The sequence below is a fragment of the Pseudophryne corroboree genome, chromosome 2 (genome assembly GCF_028390025.1).
Source record: "Pseudophryne corroboree isolate aPseCor3 chromosome 2, aPseCor3.hap2, whole genome shotgun sequence".
Lineage (NCBI taxonomy): Eukaryota > Metazoa > Chordata > Amphibia > Anura > Myobatrachidae > Pseudophryne > Pseudophryne corroboree.
Window position 1 is genome coordinate 113,891,583 of NC_086445.1, and position 22,966 is coordinate 113,914,548.

Below are 22,966 nucleotides of genomic sequence, written 5' to 3' on the forward strand. Positions count from 1 at the left end.
GGGGCAGTCACACAGGGAAGAAACTTCCAAGGACTATGGAAAAGTCAGGAGACTTCCCTACACATAAATATTCTGGAACTAAGGGCCATTTACAATGTCCTAAGTCAGGCTAGACCCCTGCTTCAACACCGGCCGGTGCTGATCTAGTCAGACAACATCACGGCGGTCGCTCATGTAAACCAACAGGGCGGCACAAGAAGCAGGATGGCGATGGCAGAAGCCACAAGGATTCTCCGATGGGCGGAAAATCATGTGTTAGCACTGTCAGCAGTGTTCATTCCCGGAGTGGACAACTGGGAAGCAGAAGAAATTATCTCAGAGGACCCATGGCCTCTGCCGCTCAGACAGGACCTGCTGCAGCAGGGGGCCTGTCTGTTCCAAGACGTACCGCGGCTGCGTTTGACGGCATGGCGGTTGAACACCGGATCCTGAAGGAAAAGGGCATTCCGGAGGAAGTTATCCCTACGCTAATTAAAGCTAGGAAAGAAGTGAACGCAAACCATTATCACCGCATATGGCGGAAATATGTTGCGTGCTGTGAGGCCAGGAAGGCCCCAAAGGAGGAATTTCAGCTAGGTCGATTTCTGCACTTCCTACAGTCAGGGTGACTATGGGCCTAAAATTGGGTTCCATTAAGGTCCAGACTTCGGCTCTATCGATTTTCTTCCAAAATAGAACTGGCTTCACTGCCTGAAGTTCAGACTTTTGTTAAGGGAGTGCTGCATAGTCAGCCCCAGTTTGTGCCTCCAGTGGCACCGTGGGATCTCAACGTGGTGTTGGATTTCCTGAAGTCGCATTGGGTTGAGCCACTTAAATCCATGGAGCTACAATACCTCACGTGGAAAGTGGTCATGCTGTTGGCCTTGGCGTCGGCCAGGCGTGTATCAGAATTGGCGGTTTTGTCATGCAAAAGCCCGTATCTGATTTTTTATATGGATAAGGCGGAATTGACGACTCGTTCCCAATTCTTTCCTAAGGTGGTATCAGTTTTTCATGTGAACCAACCTATTGTGGTGCCTGCGGCTACTTGGGACTTGGAGGATTCCAAGTTACTGGACGTGGTCTGGGCCCTGAAAAGTATATGTTTCCAGGACGGCTGGAGTCAGGAAAACTGACTCGCTATTTATCCTGTATGCACGACTGCCGCATCCTAAATCAGTGAAAGCCCATTCCACGAGGAAAGTGGGCTCTTCTTGGGCGGCTGCCCGAGGGGTCTCGGCTCTACAACTTTGCCGAGCAGCTACTTGGTCGGGGTCAAACACATTTGCTAAATTCTACAAGTTTGACACCCTGGCTGAGGAGGACCTAGAGTTTGCCCATTCGGTGCTGCAGAGTCATCCGCACTCTCCCGCCCGTTTGGGAGCTTTGGTATAATCCCCATGGTCCTTACGGAGTCCCAGCATCCACTTAGGACGTCAGAGAAAATAAGATTTTACTCACCGGTAAATCTATTTCTCGTAGTCCGTAGTGGATGCTGGGCGCCCATCCCAAGTGCGGATTGTCTGCAATACTTGTTTATAGTTATTGCCTAACTAAAGGGTTATTGTTGAGCTATCTGTTGAGAGGCTCAGTTATATTTCATACTGTTAACTGGGTATAGTATCATGAGTTATACGGTGTGATTGGTGTGGCTGGTATGAGTCTTACCCGGGATTCAAAATCCTTCCTTATTGTGTCAGCTCTTCCGGGCACAGTATCCTAACTGAGGTCTGGAGGAGGGTCATAGTGGGAGGAGCCAGTGCACACCAGGTAGTCCTAAAGCTTTCTTTAGTTGTGCCCAGTCTCCTGCGGAGCCGCTATTCCCCATGGTCCTTACGGAGTCCCAGCATCCACTACGGACTACGAGAAATAGATTTACCGGTGAGTAAAATCTTATTTATTCAACCCCCACTTTACCCCATAGGCGGGAGGTAGCTTGCGTTCTCTGTGTATATGTGGGAGCCAATGTCATTTTGATGATGCTGCTAGTCAGATCATCATAGGGGACATACCTCATTGTTGTACAGTTGGACGTGCTAACTCTGCTCGTAGCCTGTTCCATTTCCTTTACATATCTGCTCCTCCCGAATGATGGTGGTATTGATTCAACTTGTGCAACTGTGAATAGCATATTTGCCATCTGCTCAAATCGGAATAATATGCTATTTTCTCTCCACTCATCTTCGATGTTTAAACTGTAAAACATGCCAAATAGCAAATGTGATACATTCGTTTAGTGACCTCGATGCTGGACCAGTACTGATCTAACTATATATTACTTCTTATATCCACCAAAAGTGTTATAGACAAATTCCTTACTTTGGCTGTACCTAAATCCCAACGTGCTAAGAGTGGAGACCCCTTGGCACTGTAAGTCAAGTGGGACTTCCGTGCGTCTCCCACCGCGGAGACACTATCTGGCTGGCACCTGGTGTCCTGCTAATTAATAACTAATTACTAGAATAATTCACTAATTGTGATCCACTGTAATACCCTTTCTCAACGCTCTTTAAAAGATGAGCTTTGGTCACGAGACCTCTGTTTGGGGGCTCCACGGCATGTCTCTCTAATGTGACCTTACCTCTCTCTAGTCCCCTATTTGTATAAGAGTACTACCTAAGCTCTCTCCCTCCCCTACCTCTGAGGCGTAGTCTGCATTCCTTCTCCTACCCTCCTCCGCTATGTCGCAAAGAAACAAGAAAGCCCAAACGGCCCCTACAAACTTTTTTGGGAACAAAACTAAACCTGCACAGTCACAGCGGTCCCTCCTGGACTCGCCATCTTCCCCACAATCCTCTGACTCCGGTATCGACCCACAGATTCAGGCTGTGATAACCAGCTTACTAGAAGGTGTGCAGTCCGCTTTTAGCCAAGAACTCTCCAAAGCGGTTTCGGAATTTAAAACGGAAATTGCCTCTTTGGGTTCCAGGACGGATGCTTTGGAAACAAAGACCGACGACCTCTGTCGCTCACAAGTGCGCATGGATTCGGAACTTAACAGGCTCCAGGATGAGATTGAAATGCTTAAGGAGAAGCAGGAAGATCAAGAAAATCGCTCCCGCCGGAATAATCTTCGTATTCGGCATGTCGCGGAATCTGTGTCTGGTTCCTCCCTGCAGACATTTCTCAAAGATTTTTTTCAACACCTGGTACCAGACCTTTCTGATGATGACTGCATTTGCGACAGAGCCCATAGGGCTTTAAGAAGCAAACCCTCGGCATCAAAACCTCCCAGAGATGTTATTGTGCGCCTACACTACTATAGATCCAAGGAGCGAATTTTGTTTGCCACTCGAGACACTCCTACTATTCCCTTCCGGGACATGCACCTACAAATATTCCAGGATTTAGCTCCTTCCATCATACAGAAGAGGAGGGACCTTCAACCTGTTACAAGGATTCTCCGCCAGCATAACATCCGATACAGGTGGGGCTTTCCTTTTCTCCTTCAAGTCTCAGCCAATAATGCCATATATCCGATTAAAACTCTAGTGCAGGGTCACGAATTACTCGCAAAACTAGATCTGCTCCCGGACTCCGCCCACGCCTCCTCCTCCCCGATCTCTCCTGCATCTCAACGCCCGAAGCCTCCAATGGCTGAATGGACAAGAGTGGGCCGTCCACGCTCCAGGGAGGGGGGCCCCCCTTGACTTTCCTAGGTTGATTTCTGTGCCTCTACCCTCAATTGCCACAACGAGTTGACTTTGTCCCTTATTATGACTTTGTTTTGCTCTTGATATGACTGGGCCGGTCTTAGCGACAGGTCACAGACCCTGCTCGGTCTCGCTAGGACATATCTTGTCTTTTTCTCCCTGTGTTATGTGTTGTGGTTTTGTTTGGTTTTTTTATTTGCAGGTCACAGACAACCAGTTCTCAGAGAACCTGCTGTACGGACTTTCACCTAAAGGTCCAGTTATACCCCTTTATTGATTCAATGCGATTTCACATTTGTTATTTCAGTTTATCTAGTTAACCTTTGGTCCGTCATTATGTGCTTTAAGGCCACCTTTGACCTCGTTACTACATGACTGCTTATGTGCTACTGTTTAGATTTTATGCAGACCTGAATAGTTTCCCCCCTTTCCCCCCCTCCCCCCTCCCTTCCCCCTAGAGACTCCCCTCCCTTTCTACCCCTACAGGTAGTACAATGTTTCTTTTCCCTACGTTTAGGGAACTTTGTTATGCTGTTGGAACTTTCCGACAGGTTGGGGACCAGAGTATTTCGAATCCCACCACCCCCATGCACCCTTTGTTTGTAGTGATTGCAATTTTTTCATTACTGATACTGCGGTCCTTGATCGGGACCCACCTCTTTAGGGTTTACGCCCTTATGGGCACTCTCTGTCTCTCTTTCTTTTCACCTTATGCTATAGACTTACTTTCTCTCTTTTCCCCCTCCCTCCTGACCTTTTTAATCTCGGGTTGGACCCTTGCTGTTTGTTTTGTTTTTATTTATTTATTTTTTATTTTTTACCAGCGCATTCAGTGCTTCCGGGAATCTAGAGCTTGCCCCTTCTTTACCACTCAGTCATGGCTCTGAAATTACTATCAATCAATGTTAATGGGCTAAACTCCCCCAAAAAACGTACTGTGGTTCTTAGCGCATGTAAAAGAGAAAAAGCAGATATTGTCTTTCTCCAAGAAACCCACCTCACAGGTCTGCACACCCAGCTAAAAGGCAAGCAGTACTCCCAGACCTTCTTTGCCTCGGCTAATTGTAAAAAAAAAAGGGGGTCGCGATTTTAATTCACCACAACATTCCTTTTCTTCACTCTAAAACAATAACAGACCCGGAAGGGCGTTATATTCTGGTAATTGGCTCCCTACGCTCCGAAACTTTCACCTTCGCCTCCATATACGCCCCTAACCAAGATCAGTCCCAATTCTTCCAAGTTTTATGTAGGCGTCTTCAAAAGGTTGCACAGGGTCACATAATTTTAGGTGGGGACTTCAACACTGTTATTGACCACTCACTGGATAAATCTGGCCCCCAAGATGCTAAAAATAAGATTTTCCTTAACGGTAAATCTATTTCTCGTAGTCCATAGAGGATGCTGGGACTCCGTAAGGACCATGGGGAATAGACGGGCTCCGCAGGAGATAGGGCACTTTAAGAAAGCTTTGGACTCTGGGTGTGCACTGGCTCCTCCCTCTATGCCCCTCCTCCAGACCTCAGTTAGGGAAACTGTGCCCAGAGGAGATGGACAGTACGAGGAAGGATTTTTGTAAATCTAAGGGCGAGATCCATACCAGCCACACCAATCACTCCGTATAACTTGTGATAAACTACCCAGTAAACAGCATGAACAACAGCATAGCCACGGTTCAACCGATAAACTATAACATAACCCTTATGTAAGCAATAACTATATACAAGTCTTGCAGAAGAAGTCCGCACTTGTGACGGGCGCCCAGCATCCTCTACGGACTACGAGAAATAGATTTACCGGTAAGTAAAATCTTATTTTTTTCTAACGTCCTTGAGGATGCTGGGACTCCGTAAGGACCATGGGGATTATACCAAAGCTCCCAAACGGGCGGGAGAGTGCGGATGACTCTGCAGCACTGATTGAGCAAACAGGAGGTCCTCCTCAGCCAGGGTATCAAACTTATAGAACTTTGCAAAGGTGTTAGACCCCGACCAAGTAGCTGCTCGGTACAACTGTAATGCCGAGACCCCTCGGGCAGCCGCCCAAGAAGAGCCCACTTTCCTAGTGGAATGGGCCTTAACCGATTTCGGTAACTGCAATCCTGCCGTAGAATGCGCCTGCTGAATCGTGTTACAGATCCAGCGAGCAATAGTCTGCTTTGAAGCAGGAGCGCCAACCTTGTTGGCCGCATACAGAACAAACAGAGCTTCAGTGTTCCTGATTCTAGCTGTTCTGGTCACATAAATCTTCAAAGCCCTGACCACATCCAGGGACTCTGAATCCTCCATGTCCCGTGTAGCCACAGGCACGACAATAGGTTGGTTCATATGAAAAGATGAGACCACCTTTGGCAGAAATTGAGGACGAGTCCTCAACTCTGCCCTATCCACGTGAAAAACCAAGTATGGGCTTTTATGTGATAAAGCCGCCAATTCTGAAACACGTCTAGCCGAAGCTAATGCCAACAACATGACCACTTTCCACGTGAGGTATTTCAACTCCACAGTTTTGAGTGGTTCAAACCAAGGTGACTTGAGGGAACGTAACACCACGTTAAGATCCCAAGGCGCCACCGGAGGCACAAAGGGAGGCTGAATATGCAGCACCCCCTTCACAAAAGTCTGTACTTCAGGAAGAGAGGCTAATTCTCTTTGAAAGAAAATGGATACGGACGAAATTTGGACCTTTATGGACCCTAATTTTAGGCCCAAAGTCACTCCTGTTTGAAGGAAGTGAAGCAGACGGCCCAAATGGAACTCCTCCGTAGGAGCAGCTCTGGCCTCACACCAAGAAACATATTTCCGCCATATACGGTGAAAATGTTTTAACGTCACGTCTTTCCTAGCCTTGATCAGGGTAGGAATGACTTCCTCCGGAATTCCTTTTTCCGCTAGGATCCGGTGTTCAACCGCCATGCCGTCAAACACAGCCGCGGTAAGTCTTGGAACAGACAGGGCCCCTGCCGCAGCAGGTCCTGCCTTAGAGGAAGAGGCCACGGATCTTCTGTTAGCAACTCTTGCAGCGTCGGATACCAAGTCCTCCGTGGCCAATCTGGAACAATGAGGATTGTTCTGACCCTGCTCATTCTTATTATTCTCAACACTTTGGGTATGAGAGGAAGAGGAGGAAACACATAGACCGATCTGAACACCCAAGGTGTCACCAGAGCGTCTACCGCTACCGCCTGAGGGTCCCTTGACCTGGCGCAATACCGCTTTCGCTTTTTGTTGAGACGGGATGCCATCATGTCGATTTGAGGCAGTCCCCATCGATCCGTGATCTGTGCGAAGACTTATTGATGAAGTCCCCACTATCCCGGATGCAGGTCGTGCCTGCTGAGGAAGTCCGCCTCCCAGTTGTCCACCCCCGGGATGAACACTGCTGATAGTGCGCTTACATGGCCTTCCGCCCAGCGTAGAATCCTGGTTGCTTCTGCCATGGCCACTCTGCTCCTTGTTCCGCCTTGCCGGTTTATATGAGCCACTGCCGTGACGTTGTCCGACTGAATCAGAACCGGTTTTCTCCGAAGCAATTCCTCCGCTTGACACAGGGCATTGTACATGGCCCTCAACTCCAGGACGTTGATGTGGAGACAAGTCTCTAGGTTTGACCAGAGACCTTGGAAATTTCTTTCGAGTGTTACTGCTCCCCAGCCTCGGAGGCTTGCGTCCGTGGTCACCAGGATCCAGTCCTGAATGCCGAACCTGCGACCCTCTAGCAGGTGAGCACTGTTCAGCCACCACAGGAGAGATACCCTGGTCCTGGGAGACAGGGTGATCCTTTGATGCATTCGTAAATGGGACCCGGACCACTTGTCCAAGAGGTCCCATTGAAAGGTCCTCGCATGGAACCTGCCGAAAGGGATGGCTTCGTATGAAGCCACCATCTTACCCAGGACCCGCGTGCAATGATGCACTGAAACCTTTTTTGGTTTTAAGAGGTTCCTGACCATGGCTATGAGCTCCTGAACCTTTTCGATCGGAAGAAAAACCTTTTTCTGGTCTGTGTCTAGAACCAGGCCCAAAAAGGTCAGACGCGTTGTAGGGACTAGCTGGGACTTCGGTATATTGAGAATCCAGCCGTGTATCTGCAACGTCTTCATGGACAGAGACACACTGTCCAGCAACTTCTCCCGAGATCTCGCCTTTATGAGGAGATCGTCCAAGTATGGGATAACCCTGCCTGCGCAGGAGCACCATCATTTCCGCCATTACCTTGGTGAAAATCCTCGAGGCCGTGGAAAGCCCAAACGGCAACGTCTGAAATTGGTAGTGACAGTCCTGCACTGCAAATGTCAGGAATGCCTGATGAGAGGTGAATATCGGAACATGAAGGTATGCATCCTTTATGTCCAGGGACACCATCCAATCCCCCCTCTCCAGGCTGGCGATGACCGCCCTGAGTGATTCCATCTTGAACCTCTTCAAGTACAGGTTCAGAGATTTTAGGTTTAAAATGGGTCTGACCGAACCGTCCGGTTTCGGAACCACAAACATCCCTTTTCTTGCTGGAGATGAGGAACTGTGACAATCACCTGTTGAATATACAATTTTTGGATTGCCGCCAACACTAGCTCCCTCTCTGACGGGGAAGCAGGCAGAGCCGATTTGAAAAACCGGCGAGGAGGCAAGTCTTCGAATTCCAGCCTGTATCTCTGAGAAACAATCTCTAATGCCTAGGGATCCACCTGCGAGTGAACCCAGACGTGGCTGAAAAACCGAAGACGAGCCCCCACTAGATCTGCCTCCCCCCCGGGAAGCCGCAGCGTCATGCGGTGGACTTTGCAGAGGCAGGGGAGGACTTTTGCTCTTGGGAACTAGCTGTGTGCAGCTTCTTTCCCCTACCTTTCCCTCTGGCAACAAAGGACGATCCCCGTACCTTTTTGTTTTTATTGGAACGAAAGGACTGCATTTGATAATGAGGTGCCTTTTTTGTATGCTGCGTAGGGACATAAGGTAAGAAATGCGACTTACCAGCCGTAGCCGTAGAGACAAGGTCAGAGAGGCCGTCTCCAAACAACTCCTCCCCTTTGTAAGGCAAGGACTCCATATGCTGCTTTGAATCGGCATCTCCCGTCCACTGTCGGGTCCACAAGAGCCGCCTAGCAGAAATAGACATAGCATTTATTCTGGAGCTTAATAAACAAATGTCTCTCTGAGCATCTCTCATATACAAGGCAGCATCTCTGATATGCTCTATGGTCATTTGAATAGCATCCCTATCTAAGGTGTCAATCTTCGTAGATAAGGAATCTGCCCATGCCACAACCGCACTACAAACCCAGGCCGACGCCATAGCCGGTCTAGCAATAGTACCTGAATGAGTGTAAATGTGCTTCAAGGTAATTTCCTGCCTGCGGTCAGCAGGTTCCTTGAGGGAAGCCGTATCCTGAGAAGGCAGTGCCACCTTTTTGGACGAGCGTGTCAACGCCTTGTCTACTTTAGGCGAAGATTCCCAGCGTATCTTATCAGTTTGTGGAAAAGAATACGCCATAAGAATCCTTTTGGGAACTTGTGGTCTCCTATCCGGAGATTCCCAAGCCTTTTCGCACAATTAGCTTAGTTCAATTAAGGATGGAAAGGTGACTTCAGGCTTTTTCCCTTTATACATGCGTACCCTCGTGTCAGGGACCGGGGTTCTTCAGTAATATGCAAAACCTCTTTAATGGCAATAATCATGTACCGAATACCTTTTGCCACCTTCGGCTGTAATTTTGCATCTTCATAGTCGACACTAGAGTCCGTATCTGTGTCGGTATCTGTGTCATCGATCTGGGATATGGTGCGCTTCTGAGACCCCGAAGGGCCTGGCTCCACAGGGACAGGCATGCACTGGCTACCTGACTGATCCCTAGCTTCTGCCTTGTCTAACCTTTTATGCAATAGATTAACATTTGCATTCAAGACATAACGCATATCCACACATTCCGGTGTCGGCGTTGCCGACGGCAACATGACATTCAAGCACTCCCCCTCCACATTAAGCGAGCCTTCCTCGTCAAACATGTCGACACACGCGTACCGACACACTTCACACACACACAGGGAACCCCTTTCCTGAAGACCGTATCCCTGTCAAGGCCCTTTGGAGAGACAGAGAGAGAGTATGCCAGCACACACCCCAGCGCAATGATCCTGGAGACCAACACAAAATGTATTTCCCCAGCAGCGCCGTATAATATGTTATCCGCCAATTATGTGCCCCCCCCCCCTCTCTTTTAAACACCCCTTCACCGTGTGTAAGCAGGGGAGAGTCCGGGGAGCTTCCTCTCAGCGGTGCTGTGGAGAGAAAATGGCGCTGGTGAGTGCTGAGGGAGAAGCCCTGCCCCCTCGGCGGCGGGCTTCTGTCCCGCTCAAACTTACAAAAATATGGCGGGGGCTCTTTTATATACATGTACAGTGCCCACCTGTACATGTATATTGTCTTTTGCCATAAGAGGTGTTTATATTGCTGCCCAGGGCGCGCGCCCCCCCCCCCCCCCCCTGCGCCCTGCACCCTTACAGTGACCGGAGTGTGTGAGGTGTATGGGAGCAATGACGCACAGCTGCAGTGCTGTGCGTTACCTCCGTGAAGCTGAAGGCTTCTGACGACTTCTGTCTTCTGTTCTTCTAGCTCTGTGAGGAGAACGGCAGCGCGGCTCTGGGGGTGGACGCCCAGTAAGAACCTGCGTTCACCCCCTCTGGAGCTAATGGTGTCCAGTAGCCTAGGAAGCAGAGCCTATCTTAGACCAGAAGGTCTGCTCCTCAGTCCCTCAATGCAGGGAGCCTGTTGCCAGCAGTGCTCCCTGTGAAAAAGTAGAGAAAAAATCCAAACAAAAATGCTTTTAGGCAGAGAACTCAGGAGAGCTCTCTGCAGTGCACCCATCCTGCTCTGGGCACAGTGTAAAACTGAGGTCTGGAGGAGGAAATTTCATCTTTGGAAACTCAAATAACCGCTTTACTGGCCCAACATAAACTATCTCCTTCAGCATTGCTCCTATCCCAGATCGACCATCTCAAAGGTCAATTGAACGCTTTACTTTCTCGTCGGGCAGCGGCCATCTTACAAAAACTGAGACAAAGATTTTACGATAAATCAGATAAGGCTGACTCCTTGCTAGCCAATAAGCTGAGACGCAAACAAGCTTCCACTACTATTGATAAACTTTTCACCAAAAAATCAAATGGTCTTACGTATAACTCCACAGACATGGTGGATGAATTTAGAGACTTTTATAAATTACTGTACAATCTGACGACATCCTCCTCTCCCTCGACTGATTTAGAGAATATACGGACGTATTTACTGAACACACCGCTACCCACCATTACAGATATTCAGCTAGCATCACTAAATGCAGACATATCACCAGGGGAAGTCACAGCTGCCGTCAAGTCTTCAGCTGCTCCGGGACCTGATGGCTTCACGGCCCATTATTACAAAACCTTTGTAAATGAACTCACCCCCCACCTCACTTCTCTGTTCAATAGCATACTAAATGGCTCCTCCTTCGCACCGGCCTCTCTGCAAGCAAACATTGTAGTGATCCCGAAACCTGACAAAGACCCCACAAAATGCGCCAATTATAGGCCAATTTCGTTGCTCAATGTAGATCTTAAAATCTATGCAAAGGTCTTGGCAAAACGTTTAGCTTCCTATCTCCCTCATCTCATACACCCAGACCAAGCGGGTTTCATCCCGGGTCGCCAAGCATCTGACAACACCAGAAGGGCTATAGATATAATTAATTCCATACACAAACAGAAACTACCCTCTCTGATCCTTGCACTAGACGCCGAGAAGGCATTTGACCGAATTTCCTGGCCTTTTGCCTTTCAGGTCCTTAACAGAATGGGCTTTACCGGTAAATTCTCCCAAGGCATGCAGGCCCTATACCAACACCCTACAGCCACGGTATCTGTTAACCGTCTCACCTCTTCTCCTTTTCAGATCAACAATGGTACTAGACAGGGATGCCCACTCTCCCCCCTAATCTTCGCCCTGGTCACCCCTAGCTGCGAAAATACGTAATAACACTGACATTATGGGTGTTCGTGTTGGTCCGACTGATCATAAAATTGCCCTATACGCGGATGATGTACTCCTATCTCTTGGAAATCCAACCCAATCTTTACATCCCCTTTTAACTGAAATTGACCTCTACTCCCAACTCTCAGGCTATAAAATCAATACTGAAAAAACTGAAGTTTTAGACTTTTATATTCCTGGACCGACCAAATTAACCCTAGAAGCCTCATTTCCATTTACGTGGCATAAGAAGACACTTAAATATCTAGGTATTTTTTTAACGCATAGACATCATCAATTGTTTCAAGCTAACTTCCCTCGTATTTTAGACCAGATTAAATTAGATCTACTCTCATGGTCTTCTCACTTCGTTTCCTGGATAGGAAGGATAAATTCAGTCAAGATGAACATACTCCCCAGACTCCTTTACCTTTTTCAGACCCTTCCGATCTTTATCCCATCCTATGTATTTAAATTTCTGAGATTTCAGTCTTCTCGCTTCCTATGGGCGAATAGACATCCCAGAATTCGCCTACAACTGCTTCAGCGCCCCACTCATGGTGGAGGACTGGGTATTCCAGATTTTAGAAAATATTATGTTGCTGCACAGTTGGCACAATGTGTTCAATGGTGCGGTGCCGAGGCAGGGAAGGTCTGGGTCGATATTGAGGCTACTGATCTGGGACTCTCTTCGATTTCCTCTCCTATGGATCTCAAGATCTAGCCGACCTAAAGGTGTGGTTTCTCATCCGATTGTATCTCGTTCTTTATCAATCTGGGATTATGCAAATAGAAAATATAGTCTGGCTCCCTCTACCTCCCCTGTTATTCCGCTCCTCCATAATCCGGCTTTTCCACCGGGAATGCACAATACAGCATTTCTTCCATGGAAAAGTAGAGGCATTTTGTTCCTTAATGATATCTCCAAGGATAAGAATTTCCCCCAATTCTCTCAAATTCAAGATAATAATTACATACCGACTACACACTTTTTTCAGTATTTACAAATTAGACACTTTCACTCTACAGTGAAACATATACTTATTAAAAGGCCATTATCTGCTTTTGAAGCAATGTGTCTCAGACGCTCTTCCACAAAAGGACTGATTTCTTTTATTTATACACTGCTCTCTGATGGCCCCACAACCCCACACCCTCCCCACGAAAGAGCCTGGGAAACGGATCTTAACTCTACTTTTACTGAGGACGAGTGGTCAGAGATTTGGGACAATGCGGCCTCTAGCTCTATATGCGTCAAAATAAAGGAGAACATTTATAAGTTATTATATCGGTGGTACTATGTCCCCTCCAGACTTAGTAAGATCTATCCTGATACCTCTGATAGGTGTTGGAGAGGGTGTAACTTAGAAGGCTCATTTATGCATATATGGTGGTCTTGCCCTAAGATAGCTAGCTTATGAAATGAAGTCGTCAACTTCATAGCAATTCTATTACATATCCCCATTCCAAATGACCCCAAATATTTTCTTCTACCCCTAGATATCCCAACGTTATCCAAACATCAAAATAAATTGATACGCCATGTGATCTCTGCGACCACATGCCAAATTGCAATGGATTGGAAGCAATTAGCTGCCCCTTCTCTGCACACTATAATGTCCCGTATTTGGCACGTGTACCGTCTGGAATATATGACAAGCATCCTTAATAACTCTTCAAAAAAAATTATTGCCATTTGGTCTCCATGAATCTCCCTTCATCGAATCAACTCTCCTTTTGCCATTTGATACTTACCCCCATTAGCGGTATCCCCTTTTTTTTTCTTTTCTTTTTTAAATACAGGAGCATATGATCCTTTAACCCTGTCCATCAAGGGTCCAACCCACCCCCCTTATTCCTTACTCTGTTCTTCTACTGTCCTTTAACCCTTTTTTTTTTTTTTTTCTCTCTCTCTCTCTTTTTCTCTTACTTTCTGCCTTCTTAGGTTTATCACTTCCTTAAGTGACTACACCATACAGACATTTGTCATTTCTTTTTTCTTTTTCTTTAAAAATCGGATAAAATGGATCACAGACAGCAATTTAATAGTGCAATGATTCTCAGGTATTTATAGGTGTTTTTAGTGTATTAGATTGTGAATACTGGAATTTGTATTGACGTGTTGTGATCTTCCAATAAATAAATCTTTAAAAAAAAAAAAGTACCTTCTCTCGCTCCTTTCGTCCTCCAGGAAAGGCAAAAGGTCAGGCGTACCCGTAACATGCTCGTACTTCCAAACCTGCTAAGCCCAGACCCAAGCGGGCATGGGTTGCCCGTCAGCCTGCTTCCAAAACAGACAAGCCTGCCGCATGATGGAACGGGCCTCCCTCTGGGGGATCCCAGGGTGGGGGACCGACTTCTAGGATTTACCCAGGAATGGTTGAAGACCACTTCCGATGCCTGGGTACGGGAAGTCGTCACTCGAGGTTACGCTGTATCCTTCAAGAATCGTCCCCCTCATCGATTTTGCCTGACAGATGTCCCTTCGGAGTCGGTGAAGGCAGAAACTCTACATTCGGTGGTACAGTCTTTCCTGGACACAGGAGTGGTACTACAGGTGCCTCTGGCTCAGAGAGGCAAGGGGTACTATTCACCGCTGTTTCTAGTCCCGAAACCGAACGTGTCCTCGCGACCCATTCTCAATCTCAAGTCTTTGAACAAGTATGTGAGGGTCTCCAAGTTTCGTATGGAAACTCTACGCTCTATTGTTCTGGCCTTGGAGCCTGGGGACTATATGGTCTCCCTGGATATACAGGATGGCTACCTGCATATTCCTATTGCAATGTCACATCAGCAGTACCTGAGGTTTGCGGTGGGCAACCTTCATTACCAGTTTCAGGCGTTACCTTTTGGTTTGGCCGCGGGTATTCACCAAAGTCATGGCGGTAATGACGGCTGTGCTACGCCGTCAGGGGATCAGGATCCTCCCGTATCTAGACGACTTGCTGATCCTGGCAAACTCCCCAGAAATTCTCCTACATCATTTGGATGTGACAATCCAGTTTATGAAAACTCATGGGTGGCTCATCAACTGGAATAAATCTTCCCTGGTCCCTGCTCAGAGCATGGTACACCTGGGGGCATTGTTGAACACTCACAACCAGCGGTTGTTCTGGTCTCAGGAGAAGATCCTGAAACTTCAGGACAAGATTCAGTGCTTCCTATGTCATCCGCAAGTGCCGATACATTCAGCAATGCAAGTACTGGGTCTCATGGTGTCGGTCTTCGACATGGTGGAGTACTCTCAATTCCATTCCCGCCCTCTACAGAAGTTGATTCTGGCCAAGTAGGACGGCCTGCCTCACCGGATCAGGTCTTAAATGATCTCCTTGTCTCCGGAGGTCCGTCTGTCACTGAGCTGGTGGCTTCAGGACCACCAATTGAGCGTGGGTCGTCCCTTCTGGATCTCCAACTGGATCCTTCTGACGACGGATGCCAGTCTGAGGGGTTGGGGCGCGGTGTTGGAGCAACACTCCCTTCAGGGTCGGTGGACCAAGGAGGAGTCTCTCCTCCCGATAAACATTGTGGAACTGTGGGCGGTATTCAATGCACTGAACTTGGCCCAGCATTTGATACAGAACAGACCTGTTCAAGTACAATCAGACAATGCCACCACGGTGGCGTACATAAATCATCAGGGCGTCTCGACACAATCACAAGGTTCCGGTCTTCGGAGCAAGGACAAGGAATCCTCAAGTGGAGTTCGTAGACGCACTGGCAATTCCATGGAGCTTTCAGCTACCATATCTGTTACCTCCGGTGTCACTCCTGCCCAGAGTACTAAGGAAGTTCAAACAAGGAGGAGGAACCCTGCTTCTGATCGCTCCAGCGTGGCTCAGACGGCACTGGTTCTCAGATCTACAGGGTCTCTCGATAGAGCGTCCCCTTCTACTTCCACAACGACCAGACCTCCTCATTCAGGGCCCTTGTGTATACCAGGATTTGGCCCGACTGGCTTTGACGGCGTGGCTCTTGAAGCTTCCGACTTGAGGGTCAAGGGTTTTTCTGAGGCAGTCATTCATACTATGTTGAAGGCCCATAAGCCAGCCTCTGCTTGGATTTACCATAGGGTCTGGATTTCTTACTTTGCTTGGTGCGCATCTAACAATCATGACGCTTACAAGTTTAGTACGGCCAAACATTTGGCCTTCCTACAACAGGGCCTGGACTTAGGCCTTCGTCTGACATCCCTCAAGGTTTGCATTTCTGCCTTGTCGGTATGGTTTCAGAGAAAGATTGCTACCCTGCCTGATCTTTATACTTTCACTCAGGGGGTGTTACGGATTCAACCTCCTTATGTACCACCAGTGGCCCCTTGGGATTTGTCAGTGGTCCTGGAGGCCTTGCAGAAGTATCCTTTTGAACATCTTGCATCTGCAGACCTTAAGTGGCTTTGCCTTAAGGTTTTGTTTTTGCTGGCTATTGCTTCTGCTAGAAGGGTCTCAGACGTAGGTGCCTTATGCTGTTAGTCCCCCTATCTGATTTTTCACCGTGACTGGGCTGTTCTTAGAACGCGCCCTGGTTATTTGCCTAAGGTGGTGTCTTCCTTCCACCTTAACCAGGAGATTGTGGTTCCGGCCTTTAGTTCTCATGAGTTGTCCTCCAAAGAGCGGTCTTTGGATGTGGTACAGGCTCTCCGTATCTATGTGAAGAGAACTGCCTCCATTAGGAAGTCTGATTCTCTTTTTGTATTGTTTGGTTTTCTTTTCACAAACGTGGCTGGGCTGCTTCCAAGCAGACTCTGGCCAGATGGATTAGAATGGTGACTGCACATGCTTATGTACAGGCTGGCCGTGCAGCTCCTGCTACCATTAAGGCCCATTCTACTCGGTCGGTTGGACCTTCTTGGGCGACCCGCCGTGGTGCGACCCTTGAACAATTGTGCATGGCGGCTACGTGGTCCTCAGTGAACACGCTCATAAGGTTCTATGCCTTCGATACTTCCGCCTCCCAAGATGCTTCCTTTGGACGCCGGGTTCTTGTGCCCGCTACAGTGCGTTCCCTCCCATAAGGAACTGCTTTAGTACATCCCCGATGTTAATCCTTGTGGAGCCCAGTGTACCCCGCAGCAGAAAACAAGATTTATGGTAAGAACTTACCGTTGTTAAATCTCTTTCTGCGAGGTACACTGGGCTCCACAAGGCGCCCACCCTGACGCACTTGTCTTCTTTGGGCTGGTATGGCATTAGCCGCTGACACCCTCTCCTGTCGCGAGTGTGTTGTGTGTGTGGCTTCTAACATTGTCGTCTCTGTTACCTGCTACTGCATTGGACTGGTTAACGAAAACTGAGCTCCTGTGCACGGAGGCGGGGTTATAGAGGAGGCGGCGCCATGCATCTTGGGAACAGTCAAAGCTTTGAGCATGTTGGTGCCTCGGCTCAAGATCTTACTCTACACCCCGATATTAATCCTTGTGGAGCCCAGTGTACCTCACAGAAAGAGATTTAACAATGGTAAGTTCTTACCATAAATCTCGTTTTAATTTCCATGAAGACAGAGCTGAACTCAGAACTCGTCAGCAATTTCTTTTCTTCCTAAAGTGGTGTCTGCGTTTCACATCAATCAACCTATTGTCGTTCCGGTTGTTACTGACACCTCTGCAACTTCAAAGTCTTTGGATGTTGTGAGGGCTTTGAATGTGTATGTAAAGAGAACAGCTTGTCACAGAAAATCGGACTCTCCGTTCGTTCTTTATGATCCCAATAAAATTGGGTGTCCTGCTTCAAAGCAGTCCATTGCCCGCTGGATCAGGCTCACTATCCAGCATGCTTATTCCACAGCAGGATTGCCGGTTCCAAAATCTGTACAGGCCCACTCTACTAGGTCGGTGGGTTCTTCTTGGGCGGCTGCCTGGGGTGTCTCTGCTTTACAGCTGTGCCGAGCACCTACTTGGTCAGGTTTGAACACGTTTGCTAAGGTCTACAAGTTCGATACTTTGGCCTCTGAGGACCTTCAGTTTGGTCAATCAGTTCTGTAGGAACCTCAGCACTCTCCCATCCGGTTTGGGAGCTTTGGTACTTCCCCATGGTACTAAATGGACTCCCAGTATCCTCTAGGACGTAAGAGAAAATAGGATTTTAATTACCTGCTGGTAAATCCTTTTCTCGTAGCCTATAGAGGATACTGGGCGCCCGCTCAGTGCTTCATTTTTCCTGCACTGTTACGTGGTTAAGTATTGTTGTTTGGTTCAGCTGTTGCTGTTCCTATTTCAAGTTTGGTTAGCATGGCTTTCCTCTTGTTTGTGTGTGCTGGTTAGGAATCTCACCACTATCCTTTTATATCCTTCTCTCAAAGTATGTCCGTCTCCTCGGGCACAGTTTCCTAGACTGATTCTGGTAGGAGGGGCATAGAGGGAGGAGCCAGCCCACACTATCAAATTCTTAAACTGCCGATGGCTCCTAGTGGACCCGTCTTTACCCCATGGTATTAATATGGACCCCAGTATGCTCTACGGACTACGAGAAAAGGATCTACCGGTAGGTAATTAAAGTCCTATTTTTTGCTGTAACATTTTTTTGTGCTCTTTCAGGAACACAGTACGCAGGTTTTGGATTTTTTTATCTTAACCCAGTCCTTGTTTGCATCGGAGACAAAGGTCTTACTGTAATCCACTAGCTCCTCCAAGGCCGCATTCCGCCGCACTTTGTCTGAATACCCCTTTGCTTTGACCTTCCATAGACATTCATGGCTACGGTACATGTCTAGTAGGCCGGTGATGAAGTCTATGTCTTGATCCAGGGACATATCTATAAGAAATAAAAAGTTGTGCAAAAACTTATATATTTTCTGTTTCAAAAAATGGTTTTACTTAAGGTTAAAAATATACTTTCGAAATGTTTTGATATATGGTTAAATTTGGATAATATATGCTTTTTAAATAAAGTTGTTTTTTGAAAAAAGTTTCCTCATTACTTAAACATCAATGGTGCAGCATTGGGGTACAGTGGCAGTGAAAACGCATGGCCATTAGGGGGTTAAAATGACTTTGGGGACACAGATACTCAAGGTGCAGCATTGGGGTATAGTGGCAGTGAAAACACATGGCCGTTAAAGGGTTAAAATGACTTTGGGAACACAGAAACCCAAGGTGCAGCACTGGGGTACAGTGGAGGTGAAAAAACATGGCCATTAGGGGGTTAAAATGACTTTGGGGCACAGAAATTAATAAAATGTGAACAATAATGGAATATATTGGTGGTCAGTGTGGATTAAATACATACTTGGGGCAGTGAAATCCAATCAAAACCGATGCGCTCTCCTCCTGCTGTGTCGTAGCTACTGCTGCTGATGGGAGTGTCCTGAGAATGCCAGTCAAATTTCCTACGATATATTGCATGCGATATATCACAGGCACAAAAAAAAAAAACTTTTTCCATACGATTCCATGCGATTAGGATATACACTTGCGACCTAGGGGCTCCGATCAGACACTCGCGGGAACGCGCATCAGATCAGATGGAAAACACATACGATTTGACACACTTCATCCGATATATCAGCCCTAAAGGTCGAAATCGAGTGAAATCGTGCAAAATCATTGTAGTGTATGGGGCCCTTTAGCGTCACCATTCTTTGGGAAGTCACCATCGTTCCAGTGTCCCTCATGGCTGCCTGCAAAAATGGCATTTTTATATTTATGACTTTCCTAGTCCAGCGGTAGAGAAGCCTGTGACGTGGACTGGGGACAAAGCCCTGGATCCTCCACTCTGTATCCAGGTGTTTACTTAGGAAATTCATATTTTAACAAAGTACCAAACGACAAACCATGAGTGCAGAACAAGTCGGAGGGAAGAAATAATGTCACCCTTTAACAAGAACAACAGTCTGCATAAAGATGAAAGGGTGATTTGCGCTCCTCAAAAGACTATAAGAAAAGGTCTTGCGTGCAAAGATGCCATTTTCGATCACCGATCCATCCTCAAGTGTGTATTATAAACATGCAGTAAATACCACTTTGGGCAGCCAGATTTGTATGGCAGAGGTTTGTTAAGATGACTATGCTGCTGTCATCCCACTCAGCTCAAGAACTAATTGGTAGGGCAAGTTTCCTAACCACTTAAAACCACAAGTTTATGGTTGGGTAAGGATGACCGCACACACAGACCATTTGTGGTCATCTAATTTTTTTATTTAAATATGCCTGATAATGTTCATGGAATTGTCATTTTCACATTATACATGCTACAATATCTGGTCAGTTGACCAATATTGCAGTTTGTGGAGCTGGCAGAAGTCCTCTGTAGCTACTTTCAGCCTGTCAGTTTTTTTATTGTGTCGATTAGTGGAAATTTATTATCATTACTAAGGAAAGTAGGGGATAAAATACAGAACAGGAGAACATAGAAAAATATCAGTGAAAGAAATACAAAATGTACTGTATTACCCATGCAGACAATCTTTACTTACACAGCTAAGTTACACATGCTCAGGTATGTGGATGAAAATTCTGACTGAAAATGAGATAATTGGGCATTTTATTATTTTTACTGAAACACAACACATACTGGAGACCACTTAGCTTTGTAGCTCAAATAACAACATGATTTTATATTTTAAAAGCTCAGAAAAAAATGGTTAATCAGTTGTAGCAATCATTGTTGCTGTTTGTCTTTTCATGTTAGTTTGCATTTTCTCGTGTAAATTTGTGTAATAATTTTTATGTGTAATAATAATTTGTAATGTGTAATAATTTTTTTATTTTTTTTATGGCCTTTTTAGGTTGGTAAATGTTGGCAACAAGATACTATTGCATTTCTGAAAGAACTTCTTGTGGATAGAATCGTCAGCGTTCAAATTGTGGTACTTTTTATTTTGTCTTATTTTGTTAGCTTAGAGAAGGATGATTTCTATAGTTAAGCAAAGAAGCATAGTTACTCAGTTTACTTACCAAATTTAAAATTAGCGGCTTTTTGGCACCTTCCTCTGCTTACAGCTGCAGCAGCAGGCACACAGCTCCTCCAGACACTCAGGATAACGCTGAAAAACTTGTACAGGGGTGTAGCAAAGGGGGAGAGCCGCTATTGTACACTATCTGTGTCCTGAAACGTACAAAAACACTGGTGTTTCACCGTGATCTATCAGCTTATAGCCTCATTGGGGCCTGTTTAGCTTGGGTGTGCTGGTCCCTTCTCTCTGTCTCCCTCTCATAGTATGTGCAGGCTTGATTTTGTGTTACTTGTCTGTGTATATACAGTAAGTGTTGTTTACTGTAAACATGGTAAAACACCAATTGTGACGTGTATGTCACACCACATTCCCTCCCTCTACGTCTAGTTCAATATCATGTGAACAATGTAGTCAGTCCTCAAAACACAGTGAGGGGACTGGGGGGGAGGGTCAAGAGCCTTCTTGGCTATGTGCCACAAAAACCATGATTTCAGATATGTCATCTCAGCTCTCTGCTAATATTCAAGACACAACAACTGTAGCAGGCTTTTACAGACCTCGCTGCAAGGGCAGATGTTCCACAGCCCCTCTCTCTAACTCAGGACCACTTAAACGTGGTTACCTGCCTTACTCTCAGACTCTGATGAGGAGATACAGAAGGAGGGGGAGGAATTAGATCCTGTTACCGGGGAACTCCCATTCTGCACAGGGTATTGACCCCCACATTTTGGCTATATGGGACGTGTTAAAACTCCCTCTAGAGGACGCTGCGTCACAGCAGTCGTTTTCCTTCACACAAAAAAAGAGCTCAGTGTCACTTTCCCTGATTCTGCAGAGTTAGATGACCTATTTAAGTTAGCCTGGAAAAATCCAGATAAAAAATACCAAGTGTCAAAACGGTTTTTGCACACTTTCCCATTTGCTCCTGAAGGCATGAAAATCTGGGAAGAACCCCCGGCTGTTGACGTATCAGTCTCTTGCCTATCTAAAAAGGCGGTACTGACAGCGTCGGGCTCCGTTACCTTAAAGGACCCTGGGGATAGAAAAATAGAGACTACGCTGAAGTCTATCTACACTGCTACAGGTATATCACAAAGACCGGTCATTGCAGGTTACTGGATGACTCATGCCATTCACACGTGGGCTATTCAAATTCAGGAGGGCCTCTCAGGGCACATGTCCCTGGTCACTACTGTGACTCTCATAAAACACATTCAGGACACTGCACACGTCCTGTGTGACTTAATCCTAGAACTACTGCTATGGCAGTTTTGGCGTGCAGAGCTTTGTGGTTGCGTCAGTGGATAGCGCAGTTACCTTAGATATCCACGTATCCAACTCCACCCCAAAGAGCCAATCCCCCGAAAAAGGGAGACTCTGGGGCCCCACCGGCTAGACATTCCTACCAGGGACCGTCTACCCAGTCCTTTCAGTCTAACAGATTTAGATCTAGGGCCAGATGTGCCTCCAATGCGGCTAGAGGTAACAGAGGTAAGACAAGAAAACCGCCAATCGCAGGTTCTCAGGTGAGCATCGGTTCAGCTTCCACTAAGGCCTCAGCATGACTGTGCCCACCCACCCCGCGGGGATCTCGAGGTGGGAGCTCTGCTGCGTCACTTCAGCCGCTTCAGGGAAAGCTCCTGCCAGGATACCTTGGTAAAGGACATCATTTCTCAGGGCTACAAGCTGGAGTTCGAAGGCACTCCTCCCCAACGATTTTTCAAATCAAGCTTACCAGCTTTGGAGGATACGCGTGTTACACTGCAACAGGCCATCCTAAAATTGGTCCAGTCCCAAGTCATTGTTCCAATCCCAATGCAACATCAGGGAAGGGTTACTACTCCAACCTGTTCGTGGTACCGAAACCGGACGGTTCGGTAAGGCCCATTTTGAATCTAAAATCCTTGAACCCTTACGTAAAGGTTTTCAGGATCAAGATGGAATCCTTGCAAGCAGTGATTGTGGGTCTGGAAGAACGGGAATTCATGGTCTCACTAGCTATAAAGAACGCATACCTCCATATTCCGATTTGGCCACCTCAGCAGGCTTACCTGCGGTTTGCCCTGCTGAACAATCAACACCAGTTCCAGGCTCTATTCTTCGGCCTGTCCACAGCTCCGATGGTGTTCACGAAGCTGATGGCAAAGATGATGTTCCAACTTCGGGTCCAGGGGTTAATATTGTCCCTTATCTGGACGATCTCTTGATAAAAGCAAGATCCAGGGAGATTTCATTGCTCCATATAAACCGCACTATCCAACTTCTGTCTCACCATGGGTTTTACAGAAGTCCCACCTGGAGCCAACTCAGCGGCTCCTGTTCCTGGGAATGTTGCTGGATACTGTAGCCCAGAAAGTGTTCCTCCCAGAGGACAAAGTGAGAACTTCAGGAGATGGTCCGAATGGTCCTCCGGCCTACGAGAATATCCAACCATCTTTGCATAA

The 22,966-nt window shown here is 47.0% G+C and overlaps 1 protein-coding gene across 4 annotated transcripts in view; it reads left to right on the plus strand.

Annotated features, from left to right (window-relative positions):
* Positions 1-22,966, plus strand: part of RNF17 (ring finger protein 17) — a 1,464,292-nt gene that overhangs the window by 1,333,256 nt on the left and 108,070 nt on the right. For all 4 annotated transcript variants that reach the window (XM_063951617.1, XM_063951615.1, XM_063951616.1 and 1 more), the window contains one exon: positions 20,355-20,435. In XM_063951617.1, the coding sequence (XP_063807687.1) occupies positions 20,355-20,435 (81 nt within the window). The remainder of the gene's footprint in view (positions 1-20,354; positions 20,436-22,966) is intronic.